The sequence below is a fragment of the Anas acuta genome, chromosome 1, assembly GCF_963932015.1.
Source record: "Anas acuta chromosome 1, bAnaAcu1.1, whole genome shotgun sequence".
Classification (NCBI taxonomy): Eukaryota; Metazoa; Chordata; class Aves; order Anseriformes; family Anatidae; genus Anas; species Anas acuta.
Window position 1 is genome coordinate 29,804,069 of NC_088979.1, and position 23,948 is coordinate 29,828,016.

Sequence of the window (23,948 nt, forward strand, 5' to 3'; positions counted from 1 at the left end):
TGAAAGTCAGAGTTCTTGAACAGGAATGGCTAAGGTACCTTCAGTTCACCTTGCCCTTCCACCTGCAAAACAGCTGTCAAACTACTATGATTAAATGGTATAGTCACAGAAATTATGGTCTTTGGCTGCAAGAGCATTTACTCTACATTTGTAAAGAAACACCCACTTGATGAGAGCAGGATGTGCATTGTTTTGATGAATATGTGCTTCAGTACCATAAAATCCATCAGCAAACTAAGGCTGACCTAGGAGTGATGTGGCCAGCCTACCAGCAGCTGGATGGGGAGCTGGGGACACTGTCACAAGCTGTCATCCACTGCCAAAGTACCAGCATCCTCAGACATGTTTTATATTTTAACGTGGTTGCGTGCATATCTGGAATTCTTTAGAGGGTCAGTTGACCATCAATTTCCTGGATTTGTTTGGCTTGGAATAGTTATTCTTCCCTTGTAATTATTTTGTTTCCATGTGTATTAATTTTATACTTCCTTTTCCAAACATATTGTAGATATTTTTAACTTATACCCATTGCAGGTAGCTTTTTCCTTGAGAATTAAGAAACATTACACTTTTCAAACAGCAGAATTCAAAAGCAGGCCTGCTTCATTCACACATTTTGATGTATTAAACTCCTGTCAGGAACAAAGCCTTGAACCTATTTAACTAAACAGTATTAGAGGCACTGTGGATATTTGCTTTCAGTTCCCTCCACTGTATCCTCCTGTAGCTGAGATCCCACTTTTTGGCTAATGCTGAAGTCTACAGTCTGTTTATTTCCTTGACCCTGTTTCAACTGCAGGAAGTAGGAAAATTTCTCTACAGAAGCACACTTGTGTAAGCTCTGAATCCACCACCTCTGCTTCCTATCCCCTACTTTTGTTATCTTGACATTCCCCTGGAAGGGTTTGTCCAAGCTCTTTATTTTGGTTAATACATATACCATATAGCTTGATTTGCCCTCTTCATAATCCAATACAAGTTGTTCTGGTGTTAGGACAAGATGACATTCTGGTGTACCCTGGCTTTTGCTGAGTTTCCAGCTTTAAAAAGAGGCTGGCATTTCCTTCCCCTTTTTCCCTGTGATTGTGCATCTGCCCAGTTGTCTTATATTTGTCTTCATGACATCTGCAAAAAGTAGAGAGGCTTTTAATCAAATCTCAAGCAAGAAGTATGAGACAATACAAGGGTTCCTGACAATACACGTATATATATAAAGAGAGCATCAAGGAGAAAAAGAGCACCAACTAGGTATGAAAGTCTTTCACACTCTTCTTGCATTTCATTGCTTTCAGACATATTTAGCATTTTGCATTTATGTAACGCTTTTCATGTAAAGATTTTGTAAAACGTTATGGGGATGAAACACAAATTACCTAGGTGATTTTTGTGAAGCCTTAGTAAGAAATCTAGCACAACTAGGAATAAGTCTATAGCCTTTTTCGCCATACAATCTATTCTTCTGTGCCTGAGTATGTAGATTTTGCAAACATATAAATTATTTTTACAAGTAATGGTGCGAAAATACTGCTTTATACTTGGGAATTTGAAACACACAGAATCAGAGAACACAAAGACCAAGTTCAAACAACTTGGTCTTTTGCAGCTTGGCCAGCAGCTAAAACTAAGTTTACACAGCCCAAATCCACTGCGCTATTTACTGGCCAAGTCAGCATCTGTGCTTGAATTATGCCACACTGATAGAAAAAGGCAGGCAGCTCCTCCATCACATCTGAAGGCTCACATTTTCAGCTGCGGCTCTGTTTTGCATTTTGCATACTGCTTCCAGATACTCCTGAAGGGCACAATCTGCGCTCTGTGTCCTTTCTACTTCCACATCCTTTGCAGTTTCCTAAGCTCCTGCACACATCTCTTATTTTTTTGCATTTTTACGGGCAATCAGCAATTTTTTAGATCCACAAATACAGCTCAGCTTTCCTTCAGTGTTATTTTTAGCCCAAACTGGCTACTAGGAACCGCAGTTGGCTCGTTCTGAGCCCACTAAGACAGCTGACTCGGAGATGGCAGATATCTCAACCCTTTTGTAACTCTAAGGGATAACGGATTTGGGAGGACAATTTCTGTCAGGACGTGTGGCCCCAATACAGCTGGCTGTACGAGGTGTGTCCACACGCCTCGCCTGTGGTGTCCCCCACCCCAATTCAGCAAGCACACCACATTCACTCCTCATTGATTTATCTTTATGGGGTTGCTTTTGTTTTGTTATTGGGTTGGTTTTGTTTTGATTTGCTTTCCCTTAAATAGTGCTGCGGCAGCAAGGGCTGACTTGCAGCTGACCGCTTGCAGGGCCAGTGCAGGCTGTTCGCTCTGCGGGACAAAGAGAAGAGCCAGGTCAGGCTTTCGGAACAATCCCATTTTATTAATGCCAATCCCTCCAGCAGGGATTACCCTGGTTTATTTCACCTAAACCCTCACTCCTGCAGGGGATTAGGCCGAGACCAGTCCTGCCTGTGGCGTGGGTGCAGCCTCACCCCACAGCGCACCACCAGCGCTGGCCTGGCGGCACCCCACACCATCGACCCCAAAACACCCCAAAATTTATTAACTCGTTTCTTTATTTCAACAGAAAACAGCCTGACCAGGCTGAGAAGGAGGCGGGCGGGAAGGAGGCCAGCACCGCCCCGTCAGGGCGTCCCTCCCCGCCCTCTCTGAGGCCTCACGGCCGCCTCAGCGCCGGGACTGGGGCTGCAGGTGGGGACCGGGCATGGCCGGGGGGGACCCGGCACGACAAGGGGGGACCCGCCAGCCCTGTCCTGGTGCGAAGTCAGGGCCGAAATCGCTTGAGGATAATGCATGCGGAGCCTGCACGGAGTCTGTAATTCTTTCCCGGTTTCTTGCAGGTCCGAGAGCGGCAGGAGGAAGATGAGCGTTTCCCCACCATGTCTCTCCATGCAGTGGCTGTAGCCAGCTACAGCAGGGTCTTCAGGCACTCCGGCAAGGTAAGGCTCGGGGCTGGCTCAGTGTCAGTAGCTGAGAAGCTTTTCTTTTTTTTTTTTTTTTTTTTTTTTTCCACAAAAAACGGCTTTTAGATGCTAGCGGTTGCGGTAAATACCGCGTTTTCTCAGCTGACTTGGATTTTGGAAATGCCTTCCCGGTGTTGGAGGGGAAAAACTGGTTGCTGTGAAAAATGTGGAACTGTCAGGCGCTCTTATTGAGGGTGCCTGCCTGTTTTTGGATGCCTCATGCACCTCTCTTGTCTGTTATAAGTGCTCGTTAATTACTTCTTGTTGTTTGGTAATCAAATACTGAGAGATCTTTCCCCCATCAGTGATGTAGTCGAAGTCGCAGCGCCCTGAAAGTAAAGGGAAATCTTTGATCAAAATTCTCCGAACACAAATTGCTTACGATGCGATATGAGAGATGGGAGGTTTGGTGGTTTTTTTTTAAGATACAATCTTGACACTCAGCACTTTAATACTTGTGCCTACTGATAAGGTCCTTGCACTTAACCTGGTGTCAGATAGTTATCATATAAGCATCGTACGATATAGAGCTGTTTTTTTTTTTTTTTAAATCAAAATAATTGCTTAAAATGAGTTCCTGTAAGAATTATTTTATCCAGTAATATCCATAATATTATATGTATAAAGTCTGCCTGCACAGCAGTTCTTTCTGTTAGTGAAGGGGTGGGGAAAGCACGATCAGATCCTAACAGAGCGTTTTTCCAAGCCCTGACGCACTCAGACACTAAATACTTGAAATTCAGCATGTTATTCTCGTTCCAAAACGTTATTCTTCAGTTAAAAGGGAAATACTTTGTGGTTTTCAATTTGGAAACTTCTGCTTTCTGTGATCTGCTGTCCAAGTCCCCTCACTCTCTCGCAGGACCACATTAAGGTCAGCTTGGGGTGGCGGAGGGCAGCTCACCTTTTCACTCCTTTCTCTCTATATGGGATCACAGCGATCCTAGTCCTTTTAACAATGTTTTCCATTTAACTCCTTCGATTTTCCTTACTTCTGTAATGTATTCTGCAGATCCACAGCATGCTGAAGCAGCAGGAGGTGAATGCGTAGCCCTTGGACGGAATTTATGAGCTTAGGGAGGAGACCTGTTGCTTTGATGGCCTGGGTGTATCCTGCTCCTATATTGGAGTATCTTGGTGTATCCTACTCTGTCAGGATCTGTGCTAACCTGCTTGCCCCAGTTCGGCTCACACTGGTTTGGCAATATGGTAAATAAATCTGGCATAGAGGGTCTAAATAATCAGAAATGTCATGTCCACACAAAGCAAAATGCTGATCTGGTATGAACCCGCTCAGTCAGTTCAAACGTGTTCAAAACTTTTTGTCAGCTTATACCGGCAGGCCGTATGCCAGGTCAACTATTATCTGCTTGTGTCACTCCTTGCTTCGTTCTGGATCAACCAAGTTGCTGACGTCAGCTCCATTATCCTAATGTTATATCAAATTAGGCTGCCAAGGTGATGGGACCACACTTGATCGCAGTCAATACTGCTGGAAGATCAGGCAGCCTGTGGATTGTGGCCTCATTTATATATTCAGTTCGTAGCTTGTATGCATCCAAACAGGCCTTTCCTTCCAGCTACGCATTGGCAGCTCCTTGAATTCTTTCGCACTTCATTACTGTTGTTTTCACAAATATGTAGTTATTTGAATTCAGCATTTTATCTTGCATATCCCTTACACACATTTAACTCTCAGTATGAGGAGTGCCTTTTAAACCAAACCAACCAGTGCTTGTGATAAAGGAGGCGCACATGTGACTGAGTAGTTATGGTAATTTCTCTTGCAAGAAAATGAAAACATGCTTCTAAAAAAATAAAATAAAATAACATCATTGCCTTGCTAGGTGGGAGAAAACAATCACTCTTTTGAGACTTTGTCTTATTTTTGGAACTTGTTATTTTGTAATTAAATGCTCAGGGCTATAGACAGTATGAGCTTGGGTGTTGAAGGTCACTTACCTTTTGAAGTGAAATGCAAAACACAGAGTTAAGATGCTAGTGCTCTTTATACCATGCATGATTTTTGGGAGATTGTCGGACAACCAGAATTATAGGCACTGGCAGTGGTTGGGTAAGTGCCAGCAGGCCTTAGCACAGTGTTTTTTTGTGTCCCCTGATGGCATGTTTGTGAGACTGAGGGTATCACTACCAAAGTACTGCTGTCTTCTAACCAAATTGCCCGTGTGTTCTTGTCCTAGTTAAACCACGAAAATCTAAAGGTGGCTTTCACAGAGTCAGCGTTTTCTTCAAACCCCTCAGCGAGGATTAGCTGTCTTGCTCCAACACCTCAAATTTCAGTTCTCTCAGGTATGTCAATTTGTTCTACGATGTCTCCTTCTTCTAGGGAGCTTTACTGGTGCTTGTAGTGATAGTAAATGCTATTTATCTTGGTGTGTAGCTGTAATCTTGTTAGAGAGGCAACCCTGCTAATTGACGGGACAACATCAAAGTTGACTGTACAATTTCAAAGGAACAGTTTCTTAAACTTTCACGTTACCATAATTACTCACATGAGTATTAGTTGTAAAACTGAAACTGATTTTTTTTTTTAATTGGAACCAAGCTATTCCCAGTAGTAGCTTAAAATACAGCCCTTTGTTTTTTCCCCAGGCTCGGCATTGCAGAAGCCTGAGTTAAATTTTTAAAATTTGTTCTCTTTTCTCTTAACTCAACAAGTAGAACAAGTATTTAGCAGATTAAGTCGGCATGGCTGTATGGTTTGTGCTGGAGATGCTTCGTGATGCTAGTGTGGTGGAATTGACATAGAATGAGAGGGAACGGAAAGGCTGTCAGGATGGGCTTTGAAATATGAAAATATTTCAAATGAAAATGTGATAATATATGAAAATATGAAATAATTTCGACCTGGCTTTACAAGGACAGCATTGCAGGAGCCCTTGCAGGAACTCCTGCAGTGCATCTTGCACATGATATTCTTAACAGTTAATGTTTTCAGTTTCTCTTGGTGGGGACTGCTCTTTATAGACTTGCTTTTCCAAAGCGCATTGGGTTTTTGTTTTGTTTTGGATCCCTGCATTAGTAAACTTTCTTATCTAACAAGCAGTTTGTGTGCATGCTGGCTTCCAGGTGAGTGACTCACGGAGAGGTTTGTTGTCAGATGAGGTATTTCCAAGGAGAGCAACCTCTGGGCAAAGTCTGCAGTCTGCAAGACCTGCTGCTTTTTCAGCAATGGTGTTTAACATTCCTTGTGGTCCTAACTAATAGGTCTGTGCCCTGGAAATGAGTCTCCTTGATTGTGCCTATTCTTAGAATTTTACAACCGACTTATCTTCCCCAAAGGAGACAGTTGTTAGCTTTGTTGTGATACGGTTGATAGTTTCTTCTTGAGGAACACAGACTTTGTGCCTAATCTGTCCATTGCTTGGGTGATGGCAGTTCCTATGAGGCTTTTTTTGTAGAAGGCAAAACTTCAGTTTATTTGTGAACAGCTACTGATCGCAGTGCATGCTCCTACATCACACTTCTGTTGCCCTGTTTGCCACTAAAGGCAGTTTTCCCATTTTCTGTTGAATCTCAGTTTTACAGTAGGTCTCTTAGGACCATGGCTGGCAGCATTCTTGATTCCTCCAAGAGATATAGTAATGAGCTCACTGTGGCAGAGCTGATTTTCTCTGTGGGTTCCCATAAATGCTGCTGTTCCTCTGAATAACGAGCTGAGGGTTACTTTCCACATAAGCAGGGGCGTCAGACCAGCTGAAACATGCAAGCACATGACCTTTTACTACTAAGTGTGCATTTCTTTTCTTATTTTTGTTTTGATTCTGTGTGTGTCTTGCTATTTAATGTATCTTTCTATTTCCTGGCAATAGAGCCCAACCATGCAAACAGTCAGTAGCAGGGCTGTAACAGTTACTTGGCTGTACCTCGCCCAGTCTTGTGGAAGTAGGATGTTTTTGAGCACACTGACAATCCGACCCCATTAAGGTATTAACTAATTGTTTGCGTTTGGCTAGAAGCAGCGTACTTTACTGCTGGTTTATTACCTAACCTTATCAATGACTGAATTGCTTCCTGATTGCATCAAGCAAGATCTCTCTTGAAGGAGGAGGCAGGACGGAGTGGTGCGTGAATTCGGTTCTTCCCTTTCTTCTTGCTCATGCTGAAAACAACGTGTTTTATTCATGTTGTAAATTTAAATTAACTTTATTATTATTATTATTGTCTCCTAACCTCTCTGTTCCTTTCCTTGTTTGAACAGACGAGTACTCAAGGCCAGCTGTAATTGGACATGCTGGAAGTTTTGGATCATACCCAGATAGCGCCGAAGCCATCAAAGACATTCTCGTCTCTGTTCTAAGTGGATCTGGCTTGAAACCCTCTCTGCTTTCGGAGCAGAGCACGATGCAGGGAGCTGAACAGACAGACAGTGACATGGAAAGGTGGGAAGAAAGCAGCGATGGGGATAACAACGAGGACAGTGACAGCGATTCCGTGCATCACAGCGCTGCCTGTACGCAAACAGACATCAGGTTTACGAGGCACCGGGCGTGCTGGGACAACACGGACTGTGATTCCTCCAGACCTTCGCTGGATACTTTCTTTCAGCCACGTTACTCTGACAGGGACCCTGCTACTTCTTCCCTGAATGGTTTCACCCTTTCGGACGTATCCCCTCTGAAGCGGGACTGCTTCACCCAAGTGACGTTAACAGGAGGCACCGTCACGTCGGCTGTCGTGCATCCTGTAAAAGAATGCCAAAATTCCCTAAGCTCCCCCGAACGAGACGTGACTTTTACAAGGCTTCTGCCAGATTCAGCCATCAGTAAGCCAGCAGCTCTATTTAAGTACCCCGCAGCTTCCGAGCCTGCAGAAGTCAGCAGCAGTGACAGCAGCTCTCCTCCTGTGTTTCCCCAGTCAGAGCCTTTCAGTCGAACAGGTAACTTTACGTTCCATTTCTGTTTCACCATTTCTGTGCTGAGAAGGAGAGGCGTTGGTAGTTGAAACTGAAATGGACCTTGCTTATGGTGAATGCTAATGACTGTACAAATGCTGTCGTTCGAAGTAGGGGAGAGGGAAGAAAGAGGAAGCTTCAAAATGAAGGAGAGCCAGTGAAACAGGAGGCATTCTGGCTTGCAGTGCTGTCTGCTGACACAAATGCTTCTTTAATATGGGCCCTCTGGTAAAATGGAGAAATCACTGAGCTTTGATCAGCCTGGAACACCCCAGGATGAGGTGCCAACTAAAGGCTGTAGTGAAGTGTATCTGCTGAGCTGGGCTTCCTCCTGTTCCTGCAGCTCGCTGTGGAGCAGCAGAAGAATCCTGTTTTTTAATACCTAGCATTGATATTAGGAGCCTTTGCTGCAGCATGGTGAAGCTTTTTATTATTATTATAAAGGTCGTTACCAGTAGTATCTAATGGTTTAATCTCACTAGATGCTGAGCCCCAGATAGGTGCAACTGAGATCTCATTTTTTACACTGAAAAAAAAAGACAAAACTCCCATTTCCATAGTCTGGTACTTCCCATATATTCCCTCAAAGCAGCTCTCAGGCCTGAAGCTGGTGGCGAGACCTCAATTCCCCCATCCCTCCGGAGGAGTGGGAGCTTTTACCAGTAAGAAGTTTGTCATCTGGGGCAGGATGGTGGAGGTGATGGTTGTTGGCTTCCGCTGGGGAGGTTGTTTGCTGACCCGTGCAGGATGGAAACCACACCCCGTGGTTGGAGCTGGGCTCGGCCAGTCGTGCAGGTTTTCGGGAACTCCGTCTGGGAAACTCATCAGGGACCACAGGGCGCGTGTGTAAGAACAAATAGGTTGCGTGTGACTCAATTTTCTGGCACAAGCAGGACGTGTCACAAGCTTCTCTTGGGTCAGCAACGCTCCTGGTTCTCTGCAAAGTGAACAGAGGAGCACAGCGGCCAGGTGACTGAAGAAGCAGTGCCCTTGTTTTTTATTAACAAATAATTCTCAAGGGAGCTGGGATCCAGTTATATGCTGTGCAGGCAGGCTCTGTCTGCATCAGTCTGAGATTTCTGTGCAGTACAAGTGAAAAAATTCTGCACTTCACTCTTCTTTGGTGTTTCGAGCTGTTTGAATCACTGATGCGTGGTCCAGAATGGGGGGTTTGAAGGTTGTGAAGTCAGATTTTTTTGGGTTTCTTTCTCCTTTTTTTGATGTTCTCCAATGAGGACAGAGAAAAAAAAAATGGCAAACTGAAAAAGAAGAAATAAAAAACGTAATTTGAAGGAAGGAATTACACAAGAGCATCTCCCGATTGGGGTTCCTTTTGATTGTTGTTTCAAAGGTGGTAGATTCTCGTTTTCTTGGAGGAGAACAGGTGAGGGATGCACAAGAGGTAGGAAAATGCCAGTCCCTGTGGCTTAAATCAGAGTAAATATATATTTTTTTTCAGTGGGATTTAATGAGGTAGTTACTTCTGCTGATCCTGTGAGACTCCTGTTAGGGCTTGTCCCATTTTCATGCTTTTCAGGGCCACTCTCCAGTGGCCCCATGCAACCTTGGAAGAGGCTCCGTCAGTGCTAATGAGGAGTCTGTGACAGAATTTGGGGTTTTCTGGGGGCTTTGTTGTGGCTGGTGTGTCACGGGCGTTTCACAGGGCTTGTTCTGCCTTCCAACCTTGGTGAGCATCAAGGGCATTTCCTTCTGCAGCTCCTGAGCAGCCTTTCCCCAGCCTCCAGGCATTGTGCTCAGGAAGAGAAGGGCAACCACAATCTTCTGCGTCAGGCCCAGAGCTGCATCCCGTTGCTGGATGCCCCGAGCTCCTGTGCTGCTGAAATACCAGCTGGAAAACCCTTGTCCTTGCCCGGGGAAGGGACTTTGCCTTGCTCCAGCAGCTCCTGCAAGCCTTGCTGGGTTGTTACTCAAGCTCAGAGCCAAAAAAATAAATCTCCTTATGTCATCTGTAGAGAATCCCCATTCTTTTAGATTTTTGTCTGTCCCTAGGCCCTCTTTGGTCTGTGTTTTATCTTGTTGAAATCAATTCCCACCACTTTCTTTTCATTTCGTGAAAAAGAAGAAATCCCAACTCTGAATTTTACCCTTACGTTACGCAGCAGCATTAGCAGCATACGACGTGCTGGAAATCTTCTGTGGTTTTGGAGAGATCCCTACGCTGTTTGTTTGTTTGATTGCTTTTCTGTATGGCACCCAGATGTCCTGTGGAACAGGACTTTGTTTTCATGCAAAATGGAACCAAGTTTTAGTTAAAATTACTAAATCAGAATGTTTTTTTTGGCTTTACACTATTTTAGCATAAAGGTGGAAGTGAGGTGCAAAAGGTAAGCAAGAGAGAAAGCTCCCATTAGATTTTGAAATAATATGTACGACCACTTGCATCTTACATTTTAAAGAAAAAAATAATTTTCCCATTTCCTTATTTCTTATTTTTAATTCAGAGGATGTTTGTTATCTTAACTGCTGAGAAAGTAGGCTTTTACCAAGCTGTAGGGTCTTTAGCACTTACTTGTACTCCCCACACACGACTTGCCCAGTAAGGTGAATCATCAAGTAGGTAAGTAAATAACCTAATTAGCTAGTGACTTTGCTTCAGTGATTAAAATTTGTTTTGAAAAATCAGATCGTCGGCCTCTCCCGTTTTTCTCCATGGTATATAAAATGCAGGTGTTAATAATTCTTTACAAATTTCTACATCCATCTCACCTCATCACATCAAAATACAGCGCTGACTTCTCAGCCTGATTTCACCAACGCTTAGGGGCAGTGTAACGAGGTTTATTTAAGTAAAACTGTATAAAGAATCCAAACTAGGCCTGGGTGTTCAGTGTTGTTTGGCTGAAGAAAAAAAAAATCATAAATTATTCTCACATTTTTGGGGGTTTCTTTACCCTTTATGTGACTTTGGAACGATTCATCAGTGGCAGTTTTGTTTTAGGAAGAGCCTTGGGTTACGCCCTGTTATTTGTAACAGCTATAAAGGGCGTGTGATGGCAGCATTTAGATGTGGTATATTTTATTCTATAAGCATCGCCACAGTGAAACAGAAATTGATTGGTATAAGGTCAAAGAAGAGGCAGCGACTAAACACCAGCCGGTGTTAAAAATCAGAAGTCTTTTCCTTTCCTATCTCCTTAGCATCTGCATCTACAGGCATTAGGTGTGATCTTCATCACACATCTCAGCAAATTTCACAGTTGTTGCGAGTGATTTGGATGCGAAACGTTAGGGCATGGTCTGACACCCTCAATTTTTTGGCAAAGAAGGTTGGGACTGCGTTAATTTATATGTAAAGAGCAGCGTAAGTCTACAGAAAAACAGCTGTGTTGCGCTGCATAGTGCAAAGTTAATGGGAAAAGAGATGAATTTTGTTTCACAGATGTAGCAGGAAATGCCAGGAAAACTAAACTGCTGTTTGGGAAGCAGGGAGTCCTACAGTTAATGGATCTGCTCCAGTTCCATGTCTTAACACGTGGTATGGGTTGCGTTTGAAGACAGGAGGGAGATTCCCTCACAGGATGGAAACAGAGTGGCCAAGTTTCTTCCTTCTTTGCTGTAGTGACTAAGGGAATCTCTGGTCTGGGCATGTAAAGAGATGTATCAAATATTGGTGGTTATTACTATAGCTAATAAAGTTCTTTTAACACCCACAGGTTCTGCTTCACTTTTGAACATAAGCGCTGTACCCTTGAATCGTTCTCTGCAGGACATCTTCGTGCTTCCAGAAGATGTGGAGAAGGTGAGGATGACAAAAAAAAATTGCAATATTTTTCCATTTTTATAGTAGTGAAACCAAGTGACAGGAAACATTTCTCAATAATTGCTGTCATTTATTACTAAATCTGTGTAGGCACTCGACTCTCTGTTTGACTTGGTTATCAGAAAGCTCTTTTTTTCCTAATTTTTACAACTACTGTATTTTCCCTCTTCTTCCCCTTGTGAGTCAAGCTGCCTAAAATGCCTACTTCTTCATTTGGTTTTACTCTCAGTCCATAACTATTATTTAAAAATAATAGAAAGATTCTAGAACATTACACACTTCTTTTCACTCCACCTTTTTCGCAGAACTACAGAATGGTTGAGGTTGGTAGGAACCTCTGCAGGTCATCTACTCTGTTCCCCCCTGCTTAAGCAGGGCCAAGAAATACGTTTTCCCATATTCCTTGAGACCAAACTTTAAGATTAGTGTAGTCACAGTAAAGTTACAGTACAATTTGTTGCAGTTACGTGCATATGAATGGGATTCAGCCATGATTTTACAGTCATTTTACAGGTGGGGCTGTTTTCTGTGTTTTTCTGCTCATGAGGAGCCTGTGAGATTGCTGTAAAGGAATCTCAAACGAAAAACTGCAACATCTGCAGTAGTTTAAGCTTGGCAGCCCATTGGAAGAGAGCTAAAGATGACAAGATAGTGTTGTAGCACATATCTCTGGGTGCTAAAGAGGCTCTTAATCTTTTCCAACAGTTGGGAAAGAAAGGCTAATGTTATAATTATAGCAAAGACTAGGATTTATTACTAAAAAAAACCTTTGGAAGTGTGCCTGGAAGAGGAGCTTGTTGCTGGACTGCTGCTGTGCATCTGGTCCCACGTCCTGGGCCCAAGAAGTAATCACTGTGTGCAGCACGGGTTTTACTGGAGTGGCAAGTTCTGCATTTGACTTGAAGCTCTCATTGTTCCTAGGGTGCATTTAAAGCAGAGAGGGGAGAAGAAAAAAAAAGAAAGGGCTTGTGAGCTGGCTTTTTCATGTTGCTTTTTCTAAAAGACACTTCAGAAAGGAGGTGACATTTCTCCACCTGTGATGTAGGAACCATACCAAAGCAATTTGCTCTCAAACACCAAATGACCAGGGAGTAGATTTAAAAAAAACCCTCTAAGGTGCATGAAGTGTCAGCAAGTCTGAGAGTCGTAGTCCTGCACCAGGGAGGAGGTGGGCCAGATGGACTAGGGGGACTTTCCACTGAGATGTGAGTGGGAGGGAAGAGAAAGGAGAAGGTTGATGTGTCACGGCCCAGTTGGGCTCCTTCTTAGGGTGACAGACCTTAGATAGTCATGCTGAGTGGAGGGGTGCCTGTATTTTGTTCCATCATTTTGCAACAGATACTCTGATAACTGTTTTTATCAGCAGGACGTGCTGATACGCTGTGCTCTGCCACTAACTTGGGGTTAACCAACGCTGCGCAGTCTTAGGTGAAAGATAGAAGTTTCTTGAAACACCCACAGGGACTTGTGGGCTCTCCCTAACGTTGAGAATGAATGTAGGGGATAGCATGAATACTGACACAAGTGGTTCAATTTTCTGAGCATAAAACATTTATTAGAAATCTTTTATTATTCTGCACTCAGGACCTCTAGCCCTAATACTGCCATGGTGTTTTAGAGGTCTAGTTTCGAACAGCACAGGCATGCACAGTTGAGAGGAGGGAGGGAGGGTATCCTGAGTGTTTCAGGAGTTTTTAACCGCACACCCAATTGCACCTATGCCTCCGTCACATATTCACTTTTGGGTTGAGCCTCTTGGACCTCTGGAGAGAGGATACAGCAGTGAAATTGGGGTAGGGAACCCCAGACTTATCTGGAAGTCTCAGTGGCACTGAAGGTGGTCTTAGTTCCTTTTTCATGGAGGATGGATGACCCGGGCAGGCAGACTGGTAAGGAACCCTACAGGGAGGGTAGCTTCAGGTGTGGAAGTGCCATGGTGAAGCTTTGAAATTACAAGCTTTTATTTAAAGCAGGGGACTAGCTTTTATTTAAGGGCAAACTTTCTATGCAGCCTTGAGTTGACGGTAAGCTATCCCACTCCATATTCCCTGCCTGAACTCTTTAACACATGAAAACACTTCACTGGCTTCTGTATCGCCTGCCAGATCTGAAGAGCCACAGTCTGCTTTAAAACCTACCACTTCTGGCCAAATCCAGGTTATCACACATGCAAAACTGTTTGTACACAACAGGCAATGATTCTGTAACTTGAAATTCAATCCTGTTAAATACGGTACGTGGATTAATACTTAGATACTAAAAAAAGCAGCGCACCTACAAACCCTAAAATGCATCCGTACTCATCAGTTAGGGATGTAATCAAATTTCTTTTCATCTGGTAGATGGACAAGATAAAAGTAAATGGTATGCTTTCATCAAGGGTGAGACAATTATCTGGGCAGTTGCCTTCTGCTTATTGTCTCAGAAGTGCTCTTGAGGTGGTTTTCTTTTTGGTGTGTGTGCAAACGAAAGGCAAAATAGCTTTACATTTTCACTTCTTGAATCGGAAAAGTACTGGGAAAAGCTATATATTTAATTTCCCCTTAAGTGAATATAAAGTATGCTGCTTACTAACGAGTGTTCCTGTCTTGTGTCCAGGAGAACGCGCACTTCTTCGTTGCAGATATGATTATAGCATCCCTGGAGAAGATGAAATGCAATATCCTAAGCCAACAAGCAGAGTCCTGGGGTGTGGATGAAATGAGCGGTTCGGACGGCAGCTATCACACTGATTCGGAGTTATCCTCTTACCCCGGGGGGAAGAAGTCTGATTCTTCTGTTGCCTCTTCAGACAGCGGTTATGAAGGCAAGTTACTTAGTGTATAATGCAGCCATTTCTGACAGTCGTTGCTGTATATTGTTGTGCAAGAAAATAACTAAGGAATTTGGACGTTGCTTAGAACCAAATGCGCTATCACCTAGTTTCAGTCTCTCTACACTTCGAGTTGTGTTCCCTGAGGATCCGTATTCCACCAGTGTTTTCCCCATGGGTCAAATTCTGCCTTTTGAATATTCACATTTGTGTTTTATTTATTATATTTTTTTTTTCCCCATTCTCATGAAAACAAGAATATTAAAATTGAGGTGGCCCATAGCAAGCACCACTCTTGATAACATGTGCCTGCCTTCTCTCTGCTTAAATCCTCTTGCAGGATTTGAAGCGTGGCTCTTTTCTTCTGTGCATACTTCTGCAGTCTGCAGATCCGATCACCCAGTGGATTTGAGTGAAATTGCCCAGAGTATTCATGCACGTGTAGTTTGAGGCAAGATAATAAGCGCTCCTGGCATTATAAAGCTTGTGTCATCACTTGGGTTTTTAAGTAGATTTAAGTCTTGAGTGATGCAAATCTCCCACATGAGAACAGGAGAGACTCCTGTTAATACAAAACCTTTTATTTCAGTTTCTAGAAACTTCTCCCTAAGAAACCAAGAGGCTTGCTATATGACAGGCTCTCAAGAATTTGCTCTGTGTGCATGTGTAAAAATTGCTCTGTAAATACAGGCTGCGTGCTAAAGTTTTGGGAAGTGGGGGAAAAAGCGATGAACATAATAATCTCAGCTACTCTGTAGACGCTGGATAGTTTTATTGGTGCCTTCTCTGTTCTGGACAGGCTGTGCTCTGCTGCCTGTCAGCTCCTCAGCTCATCTACCGTCACATCACGAGGCTGCCAGGTTCCCCTGCCACAGCGACTCCGAGGATGAATATGTAGTTATAGGTAAGACTTTAACATTTTATTTGCTGAAACAGCTTTGTTGTTCAGCTGAATCTGTTGCGTTGTTTGGAAAACTTACTGATTTAGTAGGTGGAGAAATGACATGTCAAAATGGAAAGAGCTGTGTATGACTCCGTATTAGAATTCATGCAGAAACCCCAGAGTGGTGCAGGATTTCCTTTCTGCAAAAGAATATCTTTGCTGGCTTCAATGACTACAACCTTTTTACTGATTAAACCTGTGAATGTGGGTGAGCAAAGTGTGAAACTTGCATTTAATCTACAGCCTCAGACAACTATAGCAGCATTGTTTTGGGAGAATTCAGGACAGTACGTTACCAACTTAATTGGAGAGTGATGAGTTTTTAGGCAGCTCTACCTTTGCTCCAGAGCAGACTGTCTTTGTCCTATGAGTCACCAGTGTTCTGCTCCTCTTCAAAGGATCCTAAAGTTTCTCTGCTTTCTGTGTTTTATTTATTTATTTATTTATTTATACATATAAAGTAATACAAACACTTAAAAATGGCCTGGGTGATGTTCAACCTCCATCTTATTTTCTCTTGTTAACAGATTATTTTCTTATTAATGCTTCCTTCTAGTTTTACCGAGATCCACTTATTTTTCACCTCCTCTTTCCCCATCTAAGAATGGGGAGCTATCTCACAGAAAAACTTTATTTTTTGTTATCAAGAGTTATTTTGATATGGATGAATTGGGAAGCATTTGTCTTCAGAACAATACATGTGGCCAAAGCTGGTGCTACCAGTGTGAACACCTTGTCTGTGTATTTTGTCCATATTAACATAATAAAGAAAACTCATTTATGGCATTATTTGGCATGTTTGTGATTGGTGTCCCCAAATATTTTTCAGTGTCCAAAAAAAGTGATGTAAGCACTGTTATTATGCATGTTAATGTTCATGTCCAGTTACTTCTGGCTGGGCCTGGATTCAAGCACTCAATCTCTCTGTATTGATTCCCCTGCTCTTGAAGGGAGGCTGATGGAGATATTTGATGCCTTGCTGTTAGGAAATACTTTTCCTCACCAGATATCACAGCTCTGCAGAGGGCATCGGGCTCCTTGTGCCCATTTTACAACCAGGGCTGAGGTTATTTCCCACATTCAGCAAGGGTATTGCAAAGACGAGTATATTTGAGGCTGACAGCCACAGTAATACAGAAGGTGGACATAAAACTGTGCTGAGTAACAGAAGCTTTGTTTCTCAAATGATACGATAAAGTTTCTCCTTTACTGCAGAACTTGAAGACCTTGAAAACCTGTCCGTCACCCCAGATGAAAGGTAATGCTTTGTATTTTAATGTAATAGCCCTTGCCATGTAAACCCAGTACAGCGGTGCAAGGTTTTTTGCTGGGCCAGCTTTCTGGTGACTCTTGGATGGGGCGGGGAAAGGTGTGGGAGTGCTAAATTTGGTACTCGCCAAGGACGGGGAAGGAATGCTGCTCGACAGCAAATGTCTTTGTGGTACTTGGCTTCACAGAGCATTCCCTTGGTCCTGGAGTCTTGCTGGAGGGTGGTGGCTGTGGCTCTGCTAGGGCCTGGGTGTATCAAAGCAAGGGAATGGGAATGAAGGGATGGGAGAAAGCTTTTCAGGGATGCAGAAGAGGCAGTGGATCTGCTGATGACACGCTGCTATTTTTCACTGTCTTTCTTGCTTAACTTCCAGATCATCTTTTGAACCAGGCAGCAATTCTGCTGAAGCAACAGCTCAGGAGTTGTGCAGAGCTTTCAGAAAACACTGGTTGCAGACAGAATCTGCAGTGCAACTGTCTGGTTGCCTGAGCTCATCTAAGCAGAGAGTGAGTCTGAGCCGAAAACAGCAGGCTCTTTATCCTGTTCTCCAGATAATCATTGTCTCGCTGCAGCTGCCTCACTGTTAGGGGAAGGGGGAAGCTGCAATTAAAAAATAAAATGCAGGCAAATACTCACAGATTATTAGTTAATTTTAGAGAAATTTTTGGAAAATACCCTCTCTTATTAGTAATTTTCAGCACAATTGAGATGTGCAGATATGAACAGTGTACTTCTCCTAGGACTGATACAGAGGAATTTAACAGAGTGGGGATTATGTGCTGGTGAAAACCAAACTGTAAAATCCTGGTGTATAAAGGGAGCAAATTTCTAGCATTTATTCTTTGTCCTGCTGACTGGCTGTTCATGAGTTTGTCTTTTCCCAACAGTCTGTGCTGAAAGAAGAGATTCCGAGAGAGCTTGAGTCCAGCGTGAGTCTGGCTGAAGAAATAAAGATGATATCCAAATTAAGAGGATCTTCAGGCTGGACCCCACCAAGATCTCAGATTATATTTAACATTCACCCTTCAGTCAAGTAAGTCTGGTGGAACTGAGCACTGCCAGTAAAGCATGGGGAGCTGTGTAACACCTGCTGAAGCTGATGGAAGGAGCCTGGGTGATTTAATAAAAGCTAGGATTAGGCCTGTTATTGCATGGCACAGCCTTCTGCTGTGTCTGTCATCAGCTTTGCTAGAAAGCAGATGGCATCTTTTTCCCCTCTGCTGGCACGTCCTGATTAACATGGTGCACGCACTTTTACATGTGATAATACACATATTGTTTGGTGCTACAGTGGCAGTGCTTAATGGAATCTGAAGAATTCCGTTTTGTGAGATTAACTGGAGTATATTTTTAAGGCTTTCCTTGCTTCTTCCGTGCTCACATTTCAAGGGTGGTTTTCAGAAAGGAGGAAGAAAGGTAGTGTTTGGGGAAACTGCTAGTCTCACTCTGCATTAAACCATATTAAATGCACAAAATTGGGGAAAATTGCAATAAAACTGCATTTTGTTAAGTGAAACGTAACGATTTGTCTCTGTCTGCAGGAGAGATGCAGTGATAGCTGCCCAAAACTTTACGTGCGTTGGTTGTGGAACCCCAGTAGAAAGCAGTAAGTATTATCAAAAGAAAAAAAAAAACTATCCATAACTGGTAATCAGCTGTGATTTTCATCAACGTAGACATTCCACAATTGTGAAATCTGTCTGAGCTAGTAGGAAAATCTTACCGTTGGATGTGCCTGCAATAAAATGGGCAGTGTAGCCAATTACCACTGCCTGAAATTTCTCACTGTAGATAGAATACAGCAGTTGATAGACGTCCTTCTCACAGTTAAAATTAGTAACAGTCAACAACAAAACAAGAAAAGCTTATAAAAATTAAGCCTCTGGGCTGGAAAATGCTATTTTTTTTTACATTTTCCAACAGTTTCTTTCAGTAATTCTATCTCTCTGCCAACTTACTCATTTCCAAAAGTCTCTAAAAGCAAGCTGATGGAATGTGTGGTTTTGTTCTTTTGGGTTTATTTTAACAATTATTTTCCTTCAAATCTTGATCACAAAATCCTGCTTGTCTGAAGAGTATTTGTGATACTCTGCAAGAACTGCTTGAAAGCATGGTGATTTTCATGTCTGGTAACCAGACCTTACCTAAGAAATCTTTGAAATAGCTTTTGAGACCACTTGAAAGGGCCTGCTGACAAAGAACAGCATCTGTAATGGCCTGTAAAGTATCAACAGTGATGGCGCATGGGCTTGAGCAAGCCTGAGATGCTGAGATAGGTGAAAAAAAAATCAAAAATGTCTTTATATGGAAAAAAAAATAGCATACAAATGTAACACCGAGATCAGCTTGTCTTTCCTTTGACAGCAGTATTTGCTGCTGGTTTGTGTGTTTGGTTTGGTTTGTGTGTTTGGGTAAAGTAACGATGGTTTCTCTAAGACCTCGTGGTGATGGATATAATCAGTCTGATGGATATATATCAGTCTGATAGATACAGAAATGAAGAAAAGTTTCTCTTCTAATGGAAAATACAAACCTTATGGATGTGTTTACCACAATAACAACCCCACACCTCAAATAAAAAATCAAAAATAGAAAAATCTTGCCACTCACTCCAGTAGATACAGGTTATTTAGACAGGAGGTGTGTCCCACAAACATTCACAGTGTCACTGCCATCTGTGTACCTGCAGAATATATCAGGAGACTCCGCTACTGTGACTACCTGGGGAAATACTTCTGTGACTGTTGCCACAGCTACGCTCAGTCTTCAATTCCTGCCCGAATACTGATGAAGTGGGACTTCAAAAAATACTACGTGTGCAACTTCTCCAAACACCTCCTAGACAGCATATGGCAGCAACCAATTTTCAACGTGTTGACTATCAACAAAGCCCTCTATACCAAAACGAAGGAAATGGACAGGGTGAGGGTAAGTGTGGCTGTCATTTTTTGTTTGTTTTTATATTTGTGGCTCTGTGGCTTTTGGAGAAGAGCTCTTTGGGACAGGTTGTCCTTTGCTGTGTAAGGGGGGAAGGAGGCAGAGTTGTCTTCTCTGCAGTTAGATTTGTCTCATCAACACTTCTGGGACTTCCTCTCTCCTCACAGATGAAGCAGGGAGAAGTCTCCAACCTATGCCAGAGGTCTCATTTCCTCCCACGCCTGGGAGGTGTTTCCAGTTTCAGTTCAGTGTGGAGCTGGGCTCCTACAGTAAATATTTACTTCTGCTTGGCAGTTGGCTGTTGGAAAGCTCCAGAAGTTTTGAATGACTCCTTAGTGTTGTGGGCCATTAGGAATAACACCCTTGACTCATCTGAGGATTGAGGAAGGGTGCTGCGCAGACAATTACAAGCTGCCTGCTTGTCTGAGGAGACTGTTACTTGTTGTTACACGTGTTTGGATCTGGCACCTTGGTGTGACAACATGGAGCACTTTGTACCATTGGAATTGCTTCCCTTGTCAGCAAATCATCAAATAAAAGTAGCATTTGCACTCCTTGACCTGTCACACATTAGAAAATCCATTTGCTTAATTTGGTGTGAAGTTCTTATTTTTAGATTGTGACTGATATACTGACAAGGATTGCTGACTCAAGTAGTGGTTTTGTGTTTTTATTTTCTCACAAATATGTAAGCAAAACTTACTGGTTTGTTTCTCCTTCATCTTTTAGGAGGCACAGGAACAGCTTTTTCATTTAAAAAAGCTTGTGAAAACCTGCAGGTTTGGTGAAAGGTATGGGCCATGATCATGCATAAAAAATAGCTTATTAAAACGTACATAAGGTACTTACAGAGCCTTCTCTAGAAACATCTGAATGCAATTTTCAGTGAGCTTTTTTGATCATCAGAGAAGATTCTGGTAACAGAACTTCCTTCTGTTGCACTGTGAATGTTGAGTAAAGAACAGCTTTTATGTGGTAGCTTTTTGTTTCTCTTAACATCATTAGACAAGTGTTTGTTTAAGTTTGAATGATTCTTGCTAGGTGTATATTTCCTTTCTTTGTCCCTCTCAGGTTGTCACCTGCTCTTGAAAGGCCAGAGATATTTATTTATATTAAGATATTTATCTACATCTCTGGGACAATTTGTCTTAGTAAAAAAACAAACACACATAAAAAGGAGATCCTTGGAGTTTAAAGATTTCTTCCAGAAATCTGGCATATGCTCAGTTCAGTTATTGTATACACGTACTAAAATGAAAGTAGTAACCTAACATGATAAATACCAGAACATGAGAAGGTAAAAAGCTGACCTTCTTTTTGCTGCAAGTTAAAGGTTTTTGGCATACACATCCCCAGACTATGGGCATAAACAGCGGTTAGACATGTGAGTGATGAAACCTTCACCACAGAATTGCTGACACTTTTTTAAAACGCTCATGAGCAAAGGAAGCTTTTAAAGTAGGTTCTCTTATCTCTTCAACAGAATGTCTTCAAGAAAAGCTTCATGTAATTGTTGTCCAACAAAATTAAATAGATATTTTAATGTTTCTCTTCAGCACAACCCCCTGTGATTCCATCATAGAAAATAAGCATTTGGATCCTTTGTAGCTTCTACATTGGGCATATGTGAGAAGCTTTAAAAGCAACACCCGTGTTTTCAGTGTTCACATGCTTAGCAGAAGTATAGTTTCACTTCATAGTGATCTGTGCACTACAAAAACAAAGATCTCCTGGCAAAAAAAGTAAATAATCTATTTTTTTTTTTGGCGTTAGATATAGTATGGGATTTTACATGCTGAGGTAGAACAGAGCCTTTTACCCATTATTTGAGAATTGCTGGGATATCTTCACATGCCAACTTCAGTGCCTGAGGAATGCACATTTGGAGTAGACATTTTATTCTAAATCCCAAACCCTGCATTTTTTTGTTAACATGAACTAAGACTGGGAGGGGAGGTAGTATTTAGTATGAATCTGCTTTGTGTGATCCCGGGGTGACTGGAGAAGTGAAAGAGGCTTATTTTAAATAAGCTTGAAAGACATCTTTTGTAACTTGATTTGGATTTTCTTTTTTTTTTTTCCTTTGCAGTGTACTGAAGGAATTTGAACAGGTCCCCAGCCATCTGACAGAGGAGCTGCATCTCTTCTCATTGGATGACCTGGTGAAGATCAAACGAGGGCAGCTACTGCCCCTTCTTAAAGATATTCTGAAGACCTCCATCTCTCACGTGGATGGCTGTGAGGTAAGGAACAGTCAGGGCTCTTAGTGTCCTCAGTGTGAGCAGCATCCCTGCTGACATTTGCAAATACTATTTTCTTAGATTCAACTTAAAAAGTAAACAACTTTCTTTTTGTTCTCATAGCTCTGTCAAGCCAAGGGGTTTATCTGTGAATTCTGTCAGAGTGCCGATCTGCTCTTTGCATTTCAGATTGCCAAATGCAAAAGGTGCACAGGTATGTTCCAGACCAGATTTTTTTCCTCCTTCCCTGAGGGGTGTTGGTGTGTAAAACAGTTCCTACTTCTATTTTAGGAAAACACTGAGAGCTTGCTTTGCTGAAAGCATGTTTATTTGAAAACAATGGATAGCATGTGTGTTTGACAGCCAGCCTGTGGTGCCTGTGTTACACCAATCCGTTTAGAGGTCAAAAATATGAACTTGTTCTATCTGTAGTTATGTTTGCAGGGGGAGGCTGATTTTTTGGGGTCTGTGCATGAAAGAGAGCCTGGGAGAGTGCTATAATACTGTTGCTATACCAGAAGAATTATTACATTCACTGTAAATCCTGGGAATCTTACCAAAATGGTTAGTCATAGTTGTTACAGTGGTTATTGTTGTCCTGGTCTTATACTTGTTCTGTTTACTTTTATACTTGGGTGAACGAGGTAGGAAATTCTTAAAGGAACATAGCTATTGATATTTTTTTTTTTTTCTGAATGTTAAACTGCTTGTGTTTATAAACAGAGTGCAAAGCATGCTTTCACAAAGCATGTTTCAAGTCTGGAGGCTGCCCCAAGTGCCTGCGGATTGCAGCTCGGAGGACGCTTTCAGAAACTCCATCAGCGGTGCCTCTGTGAAACTGGATTCCTCTGATGATGATTGCCCATGTCAGACAATGCTCGAAGACAAATCTTCAGGTGCTTGACTAAGGATTAAATAATGTTGTTTTAGACATTACTATTCTTAATGCACGTCTCCTTTAGGGGAAGAAGAAAGAAAAAGGAGGGGGGGAAGAGAAAAGGCTTTTAATATCATCCTTGAAAACTCTCCCTAAAGGAGTTTCATCTTAACTGGTGACCGAAAGACAGGGTGTTAATTCAGTGAGCAGCATTTTTGTTGCTATGTTTCGTCTTTGTATGTAAGATTTTTAATATTATATTTTTCCATATAACAGTGATTCTTCTCTGTAATTATGCAAATAATGTAAAGATAGTAAACAAGTGATGGAAATCCTTACCTGTGTCAGATTTTGGAACAGAAAAAGTGGTAAAATATGAAGTCATTTTCTCATACGGTTCTACAATATAAAAACCTTTGTCTGTTTCACCCATGACAGCAGTTTTTAAGTGATCTGCCTGTCTTTATCTTGATCCAAGACCTTTCACGTCTTATTTTCTCCCCTTGACCTGTTGAGGAGAGGGAGTGAGAGAGCAGCTGGATGGGTGTTTGGCAGCCAGTGGCGGTAAGCCCACCACAAGGTGCTGTATGTGTCTGCTTTGCAGATAACTAACAATCTCTGTCATGGGCAAAACAGACTCAACTGGAGGAAAAAATATTTATTCTCAACTAAAAATGGAGTAGGAGGGTGAGCAACTAAGACAAGAATTACAATACCAACATCCTCCCTTTTTCCAAGGCTTAGCCTTGGAAAAAAAGTTCCCAGCTCCTCTCCCTTCTACTCCAGGCAGCGCAGGAGGAATGGGATTTGTGGTTAGTCCATAAAAGTTCCTCTCTGCCACTCCTTCCTCCTCACACTTTCCCCTTCTTCAATGTTGGGTCCCTCCCATGGGATACAGTCCTTCATGAAGTGCTCTAAGAGCAGGGCTTTCCTACAGGCTGTGGTCTTTCAGGATAAACCAGATCCTGGGCAGGCTCTCCACAGTTCCTTCAGGAAGTATCCACTGGCTCCTGTTCGTGGGCTGCGGGAAAATATCTGCTCCTGTGGCTGGAGCAACTTCTGCCCCTCCCTCTTCTCTGACCTTGCATGTACTGAAGCTGTGCTCTCTCCAACAGGCTGCTCTTGGTATTTTGCATTTGTCATTCTCATTTTGCATTTTGTTCTTCCTCTCCCCACCTGCTAGCTCCAGGTT

At 42.5% G+C, this 23,948-nt stretch overlaps 1 protein-coding gene across 4 annotated transcripts; it reads left to right on the plus strand.

The window, feature by feature from the left end:
- The first annotated feature begins 1,105 nt into the window (after positions 1-1,105).
- RUBCNL (rubicon like autophagy enhancer) lies at positions 1,106-23,094 on the plus strand. Of its 4 annotated transcripts, none has more exons than XM_068674903.1 (16): positions 1,106-1,248; positions 2,859-2,957; positions 5,183-5,291; positions 7,204-7,881; positions 11,571-11,656; positions 14,276-14,483; positions 15,289-15,393; positions 16,648-16,690; positions 17,076-17,208; positions 17,590-17,735; positions 18,244-18,308; positions 19,392-19,630; positions 20,369-20,430; positions 21,729-21,882; positions 22,003-22,093; positions 22,603-23,094. In XM_068674903.1, the coding sequence occupies exons 2-16, from the start codon at positions 2,898-2,900 to the stop codon at positions 22,713-22,715; spliced, it is 2,292 nt and encodes a 763-aa protein (XP_068531004.1). In that variant the 5' UTR covers positions 1,106-1,248; positions 2,859-2,897; the 3' UTR covers positions 22,716-23,094. The 4 variants fall into 4 exon arrangements, with proteins under 4 accessions (XP_068531004.1, XP_068531014.1, XP_068530990.1 ...); XM_068674913.1 differs by lacking the exon at positions 1,106-1,248 and adding an exon at positions 2,321-2,349; XM_068674889.1 differs by lacking the exon at positions 1,106-1,248 and adding an exon at positions 2,555-2,709.
- Positions 23,095-23,948: the final 854 nt, after the last annotated feature.